The 14,344-nt window shown below is 40.3% G+C and overlaps 2 protein-coding genes and 1 non-coding gene across 3 annotated transcripts; 2 read left to right on the top strand and 1 right to left on the bottom strand.

Moving 5' to 3' along the window:
* Positions 1 to 5,353: 5,353 nt before the first annotated feature.
* On the bottom strand, positions 5,354 to 6,887 carry LOC117616016. Its single transcript, XM_034345213.1, has 3 exons — positions 6,329 to 6,887; positions 5,952 to 6,134; positions 5,354 to 5,711 (listed from the first exon to the last, which is right to left on the bottom strand). The coding sequence occupies exons 1-3, from the start codon at positions 6,761 to 6,763 to the stop codon at positions 5,571 to 5,573; spliced, it is 759 nt and encodes a 252-aa protein (XP_034201104.1). The 5' UTR covers positions 6,764 to 6,887; the 3' UTR covers positions 5,354 to 5,570.
* A 106-nt stretch (positions 6,888 to 6,993) lies between these two features.
* Positions 6,994 to 7,066, top strand: TRNAK-CUU. Its single transcript has one exon. It is a non-coding gene; the product is annotated as a tRNA-Lys (tRNA).
* A 1,811-nt stretch (positions 7,067 to 8,877) lies between these two features.
* On the top strand, positions 8,878 to 10,580 carry LOC117615770 (putative disease resistance protein At1g50180). Its single transcript, XM_034344914.1, has 3 exons — positions 8,878 to 9,901; positions 10,026 to 10,052; positions 10,339 to 10,580. The coding sequence occupies exons 1-3, from the start codon at positions 8,878 to 8,880 to the stop codon at positions 10,578 to 10,580; spliced, it is 1,293 nt and encodes a 430-aa protein (XP_034200805.1).
* Positions 10,581 to 14,344: the final 3,764 nt, after the last annotated feature.

Genomic DNA, 14,344 nt, shown 5'->3' with positions numbered 1-14,344 from the left:
AACACCCATCTACATCCGATAGTCTTTTTTCCTCGGGGTATAGTCTCCAATGTCCAAGTCTGATTTTTCTCAAGGGCTTTCATCTCCTCTTTTATAGCTTGGACCCACTTGGGATCTTTCAATGCTTCAGAGACCTTGGTTGGAATATGGATAGCAGACAACTGATGCACAAAAGCCTTGAGTGGTTCAGACAGCTTCTCAGTGGATACATGATTTGCAATTGGATACTTGGATGTCTTGCCAATATCAGGTGAATAACGGTTTGGTGGCTTCCCACGATTTTGCCTGAAAGGTAATTGATATCCAATAGTTTTATCATCTAAATGCACAAGTCTAGTAGGAGTAGTTACCTCAAGGATATTCTCAGGAGATTGGTCTGTTGGTACTGTTGAGTTAGAGGGGGTCTTCATCTTGTTGTTCTGTATTGTCTGTAGGTGTGAGACTCGGATCAGAAATATCTTTGCATGGATCAGGTGGGTCAGGCAATTGATCGCTATGAATGGGCGATTGGTCGCTTTTTGACAGAGAGTAATCTCGTGCTCCAGACTCGGAATGATCAATCATTTCTGTACAAAGGAGAATTTCTTTATTTTCCAAGTTGCTCCAATTCTGCTCTTCACTTCGTATCTCCCCCTGAAGTGTAGAATTGGATGATGGGTCATGGAAGAACAGCTCAGATTCCAGAAAGGGCACATCCAAAGTGACATAGGTTCGTTGGGTAGGAGGGTGATAACAGCGGTAGCCTTTCTGATGAGTGGCATAACCCACAAAAACACAACGAAGCGCACAGGGATCAAGTTTGCTACGTTGATTTTTGTGGAGATGAACGAAAGCCACACATCCAAAGATTCGGGGTGTGAGTACCAAAACAGAAGGCAGAGGTCTGTGTTGTGCAAGCACCTGTAAGGGAGTTTTAAAGGTCAGTACACCAGAAGGCATGCGGTTGATCAGATGAACTGTGGTGACAATAGCATCATCCCAGTGATGGCGAGGAACATGAGCGCCAATCAGAAGTGCTCGGGCGGTTTCAAGAAGATGTCGATTCTTTCGTTCAGCAACACCATTTTGTTGTGGGGTCTGAGGACAAGTCGTCTCATGGATAATTCCATGTTGTTGGAAGTAAGTCTGAAAGTCATGATTGACAAATTCTCCACCATTGTCTGAGCGAAGAATCTGGATTTGAGCATTAAAATGAGTTTTCATCTGTTTGTGGAAGGACTGAAAACAGGAAAACAATTCGTTTTTATTCTTCAGCAAATAAAGCCATGTCATCCGTGTACAATCATCGATGAATGTGACAAACCATCGAACACCAGAAGGAGCAGTGATAGGAGAAGGTCCCCGGACATCAGAATGAATTAACGTAAATGGAGTAGTACACTTGTTCGTACTCAACGGGTAGGGCACACGGTGACTCTTGGCCAAAATACAAGTATCACATGTGAAGTCAGAGTCCTTGAAACCTGAGAATAAATCTGGTATAAGATGCTTCATATAACTAAAAGACGGATGTCCCAATCGGCGGTGCCACAACCAGATTTGCTTTTGTTTGCTATCAAAGGGATGTGTCACGCTGTTAGCCATGCCGGGACTGAAGTCATCGACATAATATAGCCCCCTCTCTTAGTACCACGACCAAGAATCTCCTTAGTGTGAATATCCTGAAGCAAACAAAAACTCGGGTAAATGAGTACACAACAATTCAATTGTTTAGTAAGCTGACTAACTGACAACAATTTAGTGGATAAAGATGGAACAAGTAAAGTATTAGACGGTGTGAGAGAGGATGAGAGTGCAACAGTGCCAGCCCCTGTAACAGGATAAGTAACACCATTGGCATTTGCAATACAGGTTCGTCGAGGTTGTGTAGTATTCAGAAAATCATCAGGATCAAACGTCATATGATCAGTTGCACCGGAATCAATTATCCAGCTCTTGGAATCAATCTTATCGGAAGTATGGAATCCATAACCAGTACCATTACTGGTCATATTGCATTGTCCTCGATCTATAAGAGTAGCCCACCAATTGGGGTAGCCATGCGATTTAAAACAAGTCTCACAAGTGTGTCTCGGATCACCACAATATGCGCAATTTGGTCCATGTGTCGGGGTCGTTAGTCTAGAAGTCATAATCTGTGCAGCGGAAGATGCATAGGATACAGGCTGAGTAGGAATTGGGATCGGAATCTGAGCCTGAGACGGGGCCGAAGTCGGAGTCGAAATCGGGATCAGGGTCGGAATCAGAGACAAATTCGGGGTTGGGGTCATCATCGGAGTGGGGGTCGGGGTCGTCTTCGGAGTCGGGGTCGGGGTCGTCGTCGTCATAGTCGGGGTCGGGGTCGGGGTCGGGGTCGTCAAAAGAGGATCCTGATTCTGGATCGGGTTCGGGGTCAAAGTCTGCATCTGTAGGAGCGGAGCCATCGGGGCACTCAACTCAACGATGGTTGGTGGAGAATGAGAGAAGGAGTCGGTGGTGCTACCTCCATGAGGGTTGAAAAAATCATCAACCCCATAGTAGCGGCGGGGGTTTGAAACTAGAGTCAACAATTCCAAGATCGCCGCTCTGATACCATGCTAAAATATGAAAACTATGAGAGAATATTTGTTTGTGGGAATTTTCTGTGTATTCTTCTCCTTGTAGGAGGTCATATTTATAATACAACGAAACCTGAATGGGCAAGTAAATAATAAATTCCTAAATCTATTTGCAGTAGGAAATCAGGAATTAAAGTAAATCAATTACAATTATAATAGGAATTCTTGGTGTGTAAGGAAAGTAAGTCAATATCCACAAGTCACGCCAACATGTTTTTTTGGTGAAAATTGAATCTATTTATCCCTCTTTTTGGTAGGAAAAATGTTAACTACAAAATAACTCATTTAAATATATATATTTTAAAATAGATTCAATTTAATTGGGATAAAAACAACCCATATATTAATTTGGGTTTGTTTTTGTTGAGTATATCTGAATCAGATTGGCTTGATTTTTGGGGCTCCTATGGGCTTGAAGGTGCTAATTTGTGTGTGAGAGAGAGAGAGGAAGGGGGAGAGGGGGGGTATGGTTGGGGAAGGGGGCTGGGTTTCAAACAAGCCAAATTTGAAGTTGGGTGTCAAGGTTCGTTAGAGATCGAGAGAGGGAGGGTTGTGATGGTGGTAGGGTTCGGATCTAAGGCGGGATGTTGCGACGAGTTTGATGTTCTTTATCATTGAATCTGCAACCAACAAAAGAAAATGAACTAAAAATTTAATTTAAAAACAAAAAACAAAAGCAACAGAGAGATGAAGATAGTGTTGGATGCTGGGTGGAAGATCAATGAGAAGATGGCTAAGATGGTTATTGGGTTGTATATTGAACTTGGGATGGTGGAGAAATTGGAGAAGCTACTTGTAGATTTAACGGAGACCAATCAAGTCTCAGAAGTTTTGTTGCTGGGGTTGGCTATGGGTAAGGATTAATAGTGGATGACGGGTAGGGGAGGATGGTATGGGTAGAGTTTTTAATTATGTGAAAATATATATATATATTTAACTTTTAATTATTATAATATTTAATTATATTTTTATCCATGTGGAGAATGTGGGCTCCACTTGCCACATCACTCATCTAATTGGTGGATGATGATCCATGTATACGAAATTAAAAAAACACCCCTGCCACGTCATCAAAGTTAACAAATTTTTAGATGGAGTTGATGGTGGAGGGCAAAATTGGTTACCAAATTTCGGTTAAGGGATGAAAGTGGGTCATTTTAAGTTTTTTTTTGGGGGGAGGGGGGGGGGGGTGGGGGGAAAGTGAGATTTGACCGAAGTTTCAGAATGCACCACAGTAAATAAGCCTTAAATTAATTTAATACTTAAGGAGAGAGATTCGAATTTGCGTATAAAAGGGTCAGCTCACAGCTCTAATCAATTGACTTAATTCATGTCTCCAGATTTAGAATATTAAGAGCAAAATTACAATCATGATGGAAATTTAAATGCAGCTGAAAAATTCGCCATTTTCACTAAGGTAATGGAGAAAGGTGAGTACTGAACTTTGATGCGAAAGGATCAAATGTTAATCAATTTATATTATAATGCATTTATGATGTATCCATATGTTAATATTATTCTCTAGATTCATGATATATAAAGTCTCTCATTCACTCATATTATAACACATGAATTGATAATATCACGTGATAATGTGACAATCAAACCTTAGAATTTCTCTCTCATATAATGTGTACTAGCCTCTCTGCACGCGCTTCCGCGCCTGCAAGAGGCTTTTTTTTAAAAAAAAAAATTTATTTTAGAATTAAAAAAGATAATGGATAGTTGTGTTCCATAAAAATAGGATCCATTATCTGAATTTTCTTTTTTTTTTTTAATTTTTTTAATACGAAAAATTTTGAATTTACCATATTATCCTCATTTAATTAATAATTTCAATTTGTAATGTTTGCATTAACTAAGGGCATTTTCTGGTATTTTGAATGTTTCACCATTTTCTGCCTTTTGCTTTATATATATAGATGCACACATGTCAACGTCTTAATTGTTGAAAATAAATGAAATCTTTGGCCTGAATTTAACTAAATGACTGACGCACACATTATTTAGGAAATATGACTTCATAAAGAAATTTGGTGTGTAACATTACTTCTCAACTAACATTGCATTATACACAAACGTTGTTGGGTACATGGGGTTTCTGAACCTCGCCCATAGGGCTTAAGGCCAATCACTTGTACTTAAAAACAAGAGTAATACAATGTGCAATCGATGTACGTAACGTCCTCTAATTTCCAAATGCTACCACTTATTGTAATGTTGTCACCAAAACTATAACTAATTCATAGCTTTATGGTTGTAATGTATGTTTGTAATGTTCACCCTATTTTTCATTTCTTCATTCAAGAAGACGAGAGCAAACCCCAGGGGAAAGTGCCCCTCATGTAAGCAAAAGTCTCATTCTTTTGAGTACCCTTTACTCAAGACGGGACCACTAATGATTTCTAAGTTTTCCTCTGACTTTTTGTTGTTTTTTTAAAGAAAATCTTTCACTGAACAAAGCGAACCCAAATATATAAAGTGAGGTACACACTGGTGCCACTGCATGCACATGCTCAGAATTGCTGAAGGTGGAGTAAGATTATAATTAGTCTACTCCCATTCAGTTGCGAGATATGCAAAATGACTGAAATCAGCATGAAAATGTTTCTGAGATGCCTAACTATTCAGATGTTTCTGAGATACCTATCTTTAAATCTTTTCGTTCCTGACAATATAAATCAAATCATCTAAAAGCAGAATGATTTTTCAACTCAAAATTTCACTCATGGCCTCAAAAGAAGAAGGATCATACATTCATTCACAAGAGAATCAGGAAACTTTATTCATTTGTAAAACTGACATCAGAAAGAATTTGTACATCAGTGCTTCAGCCAAAAAGAATGTCTTAAGAGAATTGACATCTGGAAACTATGATCAAGAATGGAACAACCTAAGAATGAGACCAGTGTGACTGAATTGGGAATGAAAAAGCCAAACCCAAGAATGATTGGATAACTGGGAAATGGATATCTACATGAGCTTGTAGTAACACTCTCCTCCACTGAGAAGGAACTGATAGGCTTTGTCACAGTGACACCTGAAGTGAATGACCAAGCAGTCATCCTTCTTCTCCACGCTCACAGATTCAGCAAATTCTTTCTCACACTCATCCTGCCACAACAACAAAAATGCTTAATTCGCATATTAAAGAATCTGAAAATACAAAGTTAGTGATTGGTTTGATTGATCGGTTAGAAAGCCATGAAAAATGGAAGAGAAATCAAATTTTCTATCTTGATGTTAGATTATGAAGACCCAAGAAATCATATTTCTATCTGTTTTTTCATTTTCTTTGTGATCTTGTTTGTGGGAAACCCAGTATTCTTGAAAACTAAACAGAGAACACAATACCTCAGCAGCACCAGTATTGTTATGAAAATCTTGATCAGTGGCATCAACACCCTGTACTTGTGCTTCTTCTTCCACTGCCTGCTGTTGCTCATCTTCATCTTCTTCCATCAAGTCCTCTTCACGCATCAGTTGCTGGCACCAATGGCTCATCTCTCTGAGGCGATCCTTCATCCTCCTCAGCCTCTGCAACAACAGTTTTCCCCAAACCCATTTCAATAACAACTCAAAAATAAAACAATAATGAACCGAGCTTTCGAACAGATTACAACATAAAATTCCCCAAAACCCATATCAGCAAAAACCCCAAAAAGAGAGAAAGACTCAAGCTTTTCACAGATTAGAATATTAGAGAATGAAATTCAAGAAAATTTTCCGACCTTGGAATTGGGAGTGTCAATGTCGGTGCCCAAGTCTTGGGAGGAGGTGGAGAAGCGTGAGGAGGCCTTGGCAGGAGAGGGATTGATATCCGAGACGGAGCGGCGGAAGGTGTGAGGAGGTGGCAGGGGAGGCAGTGCATGAGTCGGGGAATGGGATGGAGTCTTGGGGCAGTGGTGGCGATCAGGAGAGTACGGAGGAGTGAAATTGGACAGAGAACCGCCACAGGTAGAAGCAGAGGAAAGGGAAGGATCAAAGAATGATGGGTTGGCGGCGGTGGCAGAAGGAGGATTGCAAGGATCGGACATGCAGCGGCGAAGAAGAGGGAGAGAGATCTTGTGATAGCCATTGCAAGGGAGAGAAGGGTCTGGTTCTGGGTTAGGGTTGCTGGGCAAGGAAGATGGTGGATCGTTTTGGTGGTGGTGGTGGTGGTTCATGGTGTTTGGTTTCTCTGATTCTTGGTTTCTAGGAAGCTCAGGGATTTGGAATTTGATTTGCAAGTTCCAGAGGAAAATGGAGGGAGTTTGTTTATATAGAGAGGAAGAGAAGTTTAATGGGTAAAACAACAGCAACAGTTGACAGTTAAACAAGCCGTTACGTTTGGCGCCACATAAAAAAGACACGTGCTTTAGTATAATTAGAGGAAAACGACAACAATTAGCAACAAGCCCGTCTAGCTCAGTTGGTAGAGCGCAAGGCTCTTAACCTTGTGGTCGTGGGTTCGAGCCCCACGGTGGGCGTTTGATTTTTATTTTTAATTTTTGCTACTTTTAACTCTAACACCACATTTGTATGGGTTCAAACCATTCCACAGATATATTGGGTGGGAAAGTACAACACAAATTTTAAAACTAAAATAAGTCTGATAGAAATTGGTTGGTCTTCCTCTTCTTCTTTCACTTTCAGTTGCAGTTTCTTTGCTTCTAATAGTTTCAGGGAGCAAAGAGCAAGCCAGACAACAAGTGCTGCAACCTATTTCTTTTCTAGATAATGCGTACAGACTACTAATAAGGCTTCTTCTCCATCGAATGTGAAGATTGTCCGCAACAGGTTTGAGGATCAAGGTGACAGGTCAAAATGTGCTTCCAATAGCGAGTGAATTTCCAATAGGGAAGACACCTTGAAATCTGGTTTGAAATCGACGTTGGCATATTCTGGAGAGTCATACTTCCCACTTTCATCAAGCAAGCATGCAACAGCTCCTGCTCGCTTCCCACAAGCCACCTGCAAAGTCAGGCAATTCTTCATAAGCATGTCCAAAATTTCTACTTATAGCACGGAAATCAAGATCAGACAGCAACTCAGAAATGTAACACACTGCACAGTTGCAATGCAGAAGTTCAGTTCCTTAAATTATATGATCATCATTCTTTTCTCTCAACACAACAAGGCCCATTTATCCTGGATCCATTCTTTTCTTTTAATTGTCCAAAACTTAGGCAAGATGAGTACTGTATCAAAAATAACAAAAAAGTGAAGAAAGAGGGAGAGGGGGGATGGCAAGAAAATGGGAATTCTAAAGACATTTGAAGGGAGAAATTCTCTGTGATTTAATCTAAAGACATTAATAACCCACTTTTTATGAGAAATTGACAATTTGTTGAAGTAAATGCAAGAAACTGGGAGATTCTTACATATTGAATCCAAAAACACGTCTGTCATATTTTTCTGAAGACATCTTAAGTAGGCATCATGAGTATGAGCACAAACAATTTGAATTCTCCTCGGGGAGCACAGAGCAAAAATGTACATGAGGACAAATCAGAGTTAATGCATAGAGACGGCTGTTATCATGTTAACATTGCAGGCAGTCAACCTTATTAGCATATATGGTTGACAGATGTTGCTTGGAATGTTGGATTTCTTCTCCATATTTATTCCCCAAACAAAAACACATAATAACTAAACTACTGACCTTTTTTCTTGTAGTGTGTTCTTAAGACAAAAGAAAATAATATTGATGAATAACTGTTTACGTGCGATCCTTTTATACACCAATGACTTGGTGCATTTCAATATACTTGTTTAGTGATCTAATGATTGTTGTCAGTTGCTTACACAGCTTTGTAATTTTTTTCTTTTTCTTTACTAAATTCAGGTCTTACTAATGTAAGTGATCTAAGCGCCTCATCTGGCTTACATGCAACGGGTGTTGTGGTAGCTGCGGCTTGGACTTGACATTGAGAAAGTATGCCGAAGAAGCTCTGCATTTGCCAAGACAATTTGCCAGTTTGAATAAATAAATAGACAGCAACTTTCTTGCAAGAAGACGAAAGCAGAAATAAAAATAAGTTCGAAAAAAATAAAAATTATATTCTATTTTAGAACAAGGTGTCACCTACTACAGCTTGCATTACATTATATTTTAGAACAAGGTGTCACCAGCTACAGCTTGCATTACATTATGTTTTAGAACAAGGTGGTCAGAAAACGACAAAGTTGATGAGTTCTTGTTGGGTTCAAATTGGACCAATTTGACCAATTGGCTGCAAATTAATCTGGAGGTTTAGTTGTTTTCGTTTTGGCGAAGAGAGAGTAAGTAGTAGAGAGAATGGCTGAGGCAGTTGTTTCCTTTGTGCTCGAAAGTGTCAGAGACTTCACCATTCAGGAAGCCAAGTTCTTGTCTGGAGTCAGCCAACAAGCTGAGGTCGTACAAACTGAGCTACAATTGATGCAGGGCTTCCTCAAAGATGCAGATGCAAGACAAGGACAAGATGAAACAGTCCGTATTTGGGTTGCCAAGATTAGAGATGCTGCTTATGATTTGGAGGATGTCATCCAAACTTATGGCTTGAAAGTGGTTTCCAAGAAGAAAAGAGGTGTGAAGAATGTTTTGAGAAGATTTGCCTGCATCTTCAAGGAAGGGGTTGATGTGCACAGGATTGGGAAAGAAATTGAGAATATCACCATCAGAATTTCTGAGTTGAGGTCGAATTTGCAGAAGTATAACATAAAGGAACTAACAACGGACAGAGACGGTAATGATGGTGAATCTTCCTTGCAATTGCAAGAGAGGCTGAGGAGAACTCGTTCTCATGTTGTTGAATGTGATGTTGTTGGGTTAGAGTCCAACGTTGAAGAATTGGTTATGCATTTGGTGAAAGATGAAAACCGTCTTCAAGTTGTATCTGTTTGGGGTATGGGCGGTTTAGGGAAGACCACCCTTGCAAGACAACTTTATCATCACAAAGAAGTAAGGCAGCATTTTCATAGTTTTGCTTGGGTCTATGTATCTCAACGTTTTCAAGAAAGAAATGTTTGGGAGGGAATTATATTTGAAGTCATTTCTGCTACCAAGGAACAAAAACAAGAAATGAAGGACATGACAGATGATGAAATAGCAAAGAAGCTTTTCCGTGTTTTGCAAAAAATGAAATGTTTGGTGATCCTTGATGACATATGGAGAATCGAGACATGGAATCTTTTGAATGCTGCATTTCCAAATGTAGAAACAGAGAGCACAATATTGCTTACTACACGCAATCAAAAAGTAGCCACGCTCCCAAATAGAAATGCTTTTCTCCACAAACTCCAGCCACTGAATGATAATGAGAGTTGGAACCTACTTGAGAAGAAAGCAATATATCTGAAAGGGCTGATATCGGTATTTTCTCACCCTTACTCTATTCTTTTCCAGATTCTTAGTTGTATAGCGAGCCACATAAAAACCATTACAATTTTTTAATATTGTCAAACATGTAGCAATTTTTGGCCAAAAAAAAACAAGTAGTAATTGCAATTTTATAAACTGCCTTACTTGGTCACATCTTATGCAATTGTAAATAATAATCAGGACAATGCTAGACAATTCAAGATTTTCTCCCAACCTTCTCTTAAATCCAAACATATCCCAAACTTTTTTGTGTTGGTCCAGATTTAATTTTTGAATGTTCTCCACTTGGCACCCTTTGCTAATTCATCATCTGTCATGTCCTTAATTTCTTGTTTTTGTTCCTTGGCATGCTCATACTACAAGAATGTATTTGATCTTTTTTCTCTTTCTTATTTTTAGATTTGGGAATGTACACAAAAAAGAGAGAATTAGGAACGAATATGCTTCGACATTGTAAAGGTTTGCCATTAGCCATTATTGTACTTGCCGGAGTTCTAGCAAGAAAAAACACTGTTAGAGAGTGGGAGATAGTCACTACTACGATTTACTATTTGCGCGACGAACAAACTTTCGTCGCGCAAGAAGCACTGTTGCGACGAAAAAAAAATTTCCGTCGCGGAAACAATCTATGCGCGACGTAAATAAATTTCGTCGCGCAAAGGTGGTAAAAAAAACCCCGCCTATTTTTTTGGTGCCAAAATCTTGCGCGACGACATAGATCATCGCGCATGACAATATTGTGCGACAATTCCTACTAATCGTCGCGCAAAGATGGACAGAAAATTGGCTCCTTTTATGGCGGCAAAAAAATTTTGCGCGACGAGAGTTTTCGTCTCAAAAGACAACTTAGCGCGACGAAAAAATCAACCGTCGCTTAAGAAAACGAGGGAAACTTATTTTTGGCGCCAATATGCAGGTGGGTTTTTGCGCGACGGAAGTGTCGTCGTCGCGTAAGTTTAATAGTTCTTGCGCGACGAAACAGTTTTATTCGCGCGACGAAAGTTAAACTTTGCGCGACGCCGGATTGTATACGCGCGACGGAATTTTGTGCGACGAATAATTTTGTTCGTCGCGCAAAAAAGCAGATGTCGACACGTGATTGCGCGACGGAAATGTTGTTTTGTGCGACGGAAAAGTGGGTTTTTGCGACGGCATTTTGCGCGACGAATTTTCTTCTTCGTCGCGCAAAGTCCTTCTTCTTCATATTAGTATCTGCCATTGCAGAGGCAGAACGCAAAAATTGCATTCTGCCTCTCTCTCACTCTCCCTGCCGCTGCTCTGATGTGAATTCAGTACGTTTATTGGGTATGTATTTTTTGTCGTTAGTTTAAATGTATTAATGTAAATTCGTACTAATGCTATTAATTTTGTTCTCGTTAGGGATATTTGTGATTAGTGATTGGTGGAGAACGATTGAGAAGGTATGTTATTGTAAAAGTTTGTTTGTTATGTTTGTAATTTTTTTGTGAAGTTATATGTTTATAATGTTGTGAAATTGTGCGTGACGTAGCACAATGTGTTGTGATGTACGAAGTTAATTGAAATTAACTTCGTACATTTATTTTTATGTTTAGTAACACGTAGTTTCCCGCTCGAGATTAGTTGGATTTCGTGCATGGATGCGTAAGGCATGACTGCGGTCCAATTAATTCTTGAATTGTCCCATTATTTGGACAGTTTGGTAATGCATAGTGTTGTCACATAATCTTCGGTTACAGGATTAGGTTTCGATTGTGGAGATTTCGGTGTCATCTCGGTACGTTCTTCCGGTGGTACGTAGGTATTTATACCTATGCCCACTTCAAGAACTGTGTCGAGATGCTGCCGAAATTAATCCACGCCGAAATCTAATCTCATGTAGCCGTAGGTTACGTGACAGGACTATGCATTCCCGAATGGGATAGGGCCCTTACCGGAGGCATAAGGTGACATTATAACTTCGTATGAAGTTGTTGTGATTGTTGTGTCGTGATTGTGGTTTCGGGAATTATGAGCAGAAGGTGGATACAGAACCCGAATAGATGCGCAGACGAATACTTGGATGGAATCGAGGATTTTATTGAGTTTGCACGTAGACACAACCCCGGTGCAACTAGAATCCGTTGTCCTTGTAGGAGGTGTAACAACACGTTGTTTGAGACAATTGAAAATGTTGGATTTCATTTAGTAAGGAATGGAATGATTGAAACATATAGCATTTGGAACCTTCACGACGAACAAGTAGACCATGCTTCGTCTTCAAATGCCCCAAGAGTGGACAATGTTGAACCTATTGTGGATCCTAATGATCAAGTCATGGGTATTATACAGGATGCTTTTCCATTCGCATCGACCAACATCAATCAGGAAGGGGAAGATGACGTGCCTACACCAATAGACAGAGCGGAGTTTGAACAGTATGAAAAACTGTTAAAAAATGCCAACCAAGAGTTATACCGGGGGTGCGAGAGCTTTTCCGTTCTCACTGCCATTGTGGAGCTAATGCACGGAAAAATAAAGTATCGTATGTCGAACTTGTGTTTCGATTACTTTTTTGGGGTTTTCAAGAGAATGCTTCCGACGGACAATTGTTTGCCGAAAGACCATAAACATGCACATAAGGTGTTGCATGGTCTTGGATTGGGTTATGAAAAAATCCACGCTTGCAAAAACAATTGCATGTTATTCTACAAAGAGCATGAAACGTTGGATACATGCCCTATATGCAATGAGTCGAGGTTCAAAATGACATCCCAGAATAGAACGACTAAGATACCACAAAAAGTGATGCGTTATCTAACCCTTAAACCTAGGTTGCAGAGATTGTATATGTCGACGCATACTGCCACATACATGAGATGGCATAAGGAAAAACGGGTAGACGATGATGTGATGCGGCATCCTGCAGATGGGGAGGCATGGAAAGAGTTCGATCGAATGTTCCCCGAGTTTGCTGCTGATCCCCGAAATGTTAGATTGGGACTTGCCACCGACGGATTCAATCCGTATGGGGTTCTAAACCAACACCACAGCACTTGGCCGATTTTCGCATTCCCATATAATTTGCCGCTTTGGAAATGCATGAAAAAAGAATACATGATGATGACTGTTTTGATAACTGAGGATCCTGGCAGGTCAATTGATGTGTACTTAAGGCCTCTGTTTGATGAGCTGAAGGATTTATGGACAAACGGTGTTCGCACGTACGATAAATCAACTGGGAGGATGTTCACTTTGCGGGCAGCAGCTATGTGGACTGTGAATGATTTCCCAGCATATGCAATGGTTTCTGGGTGGAGCACAAAGGGTTATATGGCATGTCCTGTATGCAAGGAAGATGTAACTTCTGGTTGGCACGCAGAAAAAGTTTGTTACCTTGGTCATCGGAGATGGTTGCCATGGGACCACGAATGGCGGGAAAAAGATAAAGAGTTCGACGGGAACACAGAGCGTCGCCTCAGACCTAGAGAATGGTCCGGTGATGAGATCTTGGAACAGCTGAACCGCTTGGATTTTGCTCCGTTCGGAAAAACAGTTAGTCGGACCAGACCTTCTACACATTTGAACTGGACGCACAAGCCTATGTTTTTTGAGCTCCCATATTGGTCGAAACTGAAATTGAGGCACAATCTAGATGTGATGCATGTTGAGAAAAATGTATTCGACACATTGGTGGGCACGATTCTAGATATCGAGGGGAAGACGAAGGACACGATCAAAGCTCGCCTTGATTTGGAAAGAATGGGCATACGAAGGGGTTTATGGATGAATAGGGACAGTGATAAAGCTAGAAGGGATCTTGCATTCTTTTCTATGAAACCGAATGACAAAAAAGAGTTTCTAAAGTTTGTATCGTCTGTCAAATTTCCCGATGGGTATGTTTCTAATATCGCACGTTGCGTGAATGTCGATGGGGGTAAATTTACTGGACTTAAGAGCCATGACTGCCATGTGTTTATGCAACGCCTACTTCCTGTGGGTATTCGACACCTATTGCCGGAAGATGTGGTGAAGCCAATCATGTTGTTATCCAGATTTTTTTCCCAACTGACGGCAAAAACATTGCGGAGGACAGACATGTTTCAGTTGCGCCATGACATTGTCCAAGTCCTATGCAAGTTTGAGATGATATTTCCTCCAGCTTTCTTCACAAGTATGATGCACGTGATGGTTCACTTGCCAGAAGAGGCATTGCTTGTTGGTCCTGTCAACTATCGCTGGATGTATCCAATAGAAAGGTATATAATCTTTATCATTTGTGTATGCATCATTATCGACAGTTTGCTAATTTGTATCATATCGCTTTATTTTGGCAGGCTTCTCGGAGAGCTGAAAAAAAGTGTACGCAACAGGGCAAAGCCCGAAGGATCAATTATAGAGGCTTGGGTTCAATATGAGTCGCTTACTTTCTGTGGAATGTATTTAA

Source organism: Prunus dulcis, chromosome 1 (assembly GCF_902201215.1).
Source record: "Prunus dulcis chromosome 1, ALMONDv2, whole genome shotgun sequence".
NCBI classification, from domain to species: Eukaryota; Viridiplantae; Streptophyta; class Magnoliopsida; order Rosales; family Rosaceae; genus Prunus; species Prunus dulcis.
The sequence above is the reverse complement of the archived record's forward strand: the minus strand, read 5'-3'. Positions and strand labels throughout refer to the sequence as shown.

What these genes read in the sequence shown, in the direction of transcription:
- LOC117616016 (XM_034345213.1), bottom strand. Translation starts at nt 6,763, where the DNA reads ATGAACCACCACCACCACCACCAAAACGATCCACCATCTTCCTTGCCC. An exon ending in TTGACACTCCCAATTCCAAG is followed by an intron (nt 6,135 to 6,328) that starts GTCGGAAAATTT and finishes CTGTTGTTGCAG; the next exon opens with AGGCTGAGGAGGATGAAGGA. An exon ending in ACAATACTGGTGCTGCTGAG is followed by an intron (nt 5,712 to 5,951) that starts GTATTGTGTTCT and finishes TTGTTGTGGCAG; the next exon opens with GATGAGTGTGAGAAAGAATT.
- LOC117615770 (XM_034344914.1), top strand. Translation starts at nt 8,878, where the DNA reads ATGGCTGAGGCAGTTGTTTCCTTTGTGCTCGAAAGTGTCAGAGACTTC. An exon ending in TTGGAACCTACTTGAGAAGA is followed by an intron (nt 9,902 to 10,025) that starts AAGCAATATATC and finishes TTGTCAAACATG; the next exon opens with TAGCAATTTTTGGCCAAAAA. An exon ending in TTTTGGCCAAAAAAAAACAA is followed by an intron (nt 10,053 to 10,338) that starts GTAGTAATTGCA and finishes TCTTATTTTTAG; the next exon opens with ATTTGGGAATGTACACAAAA.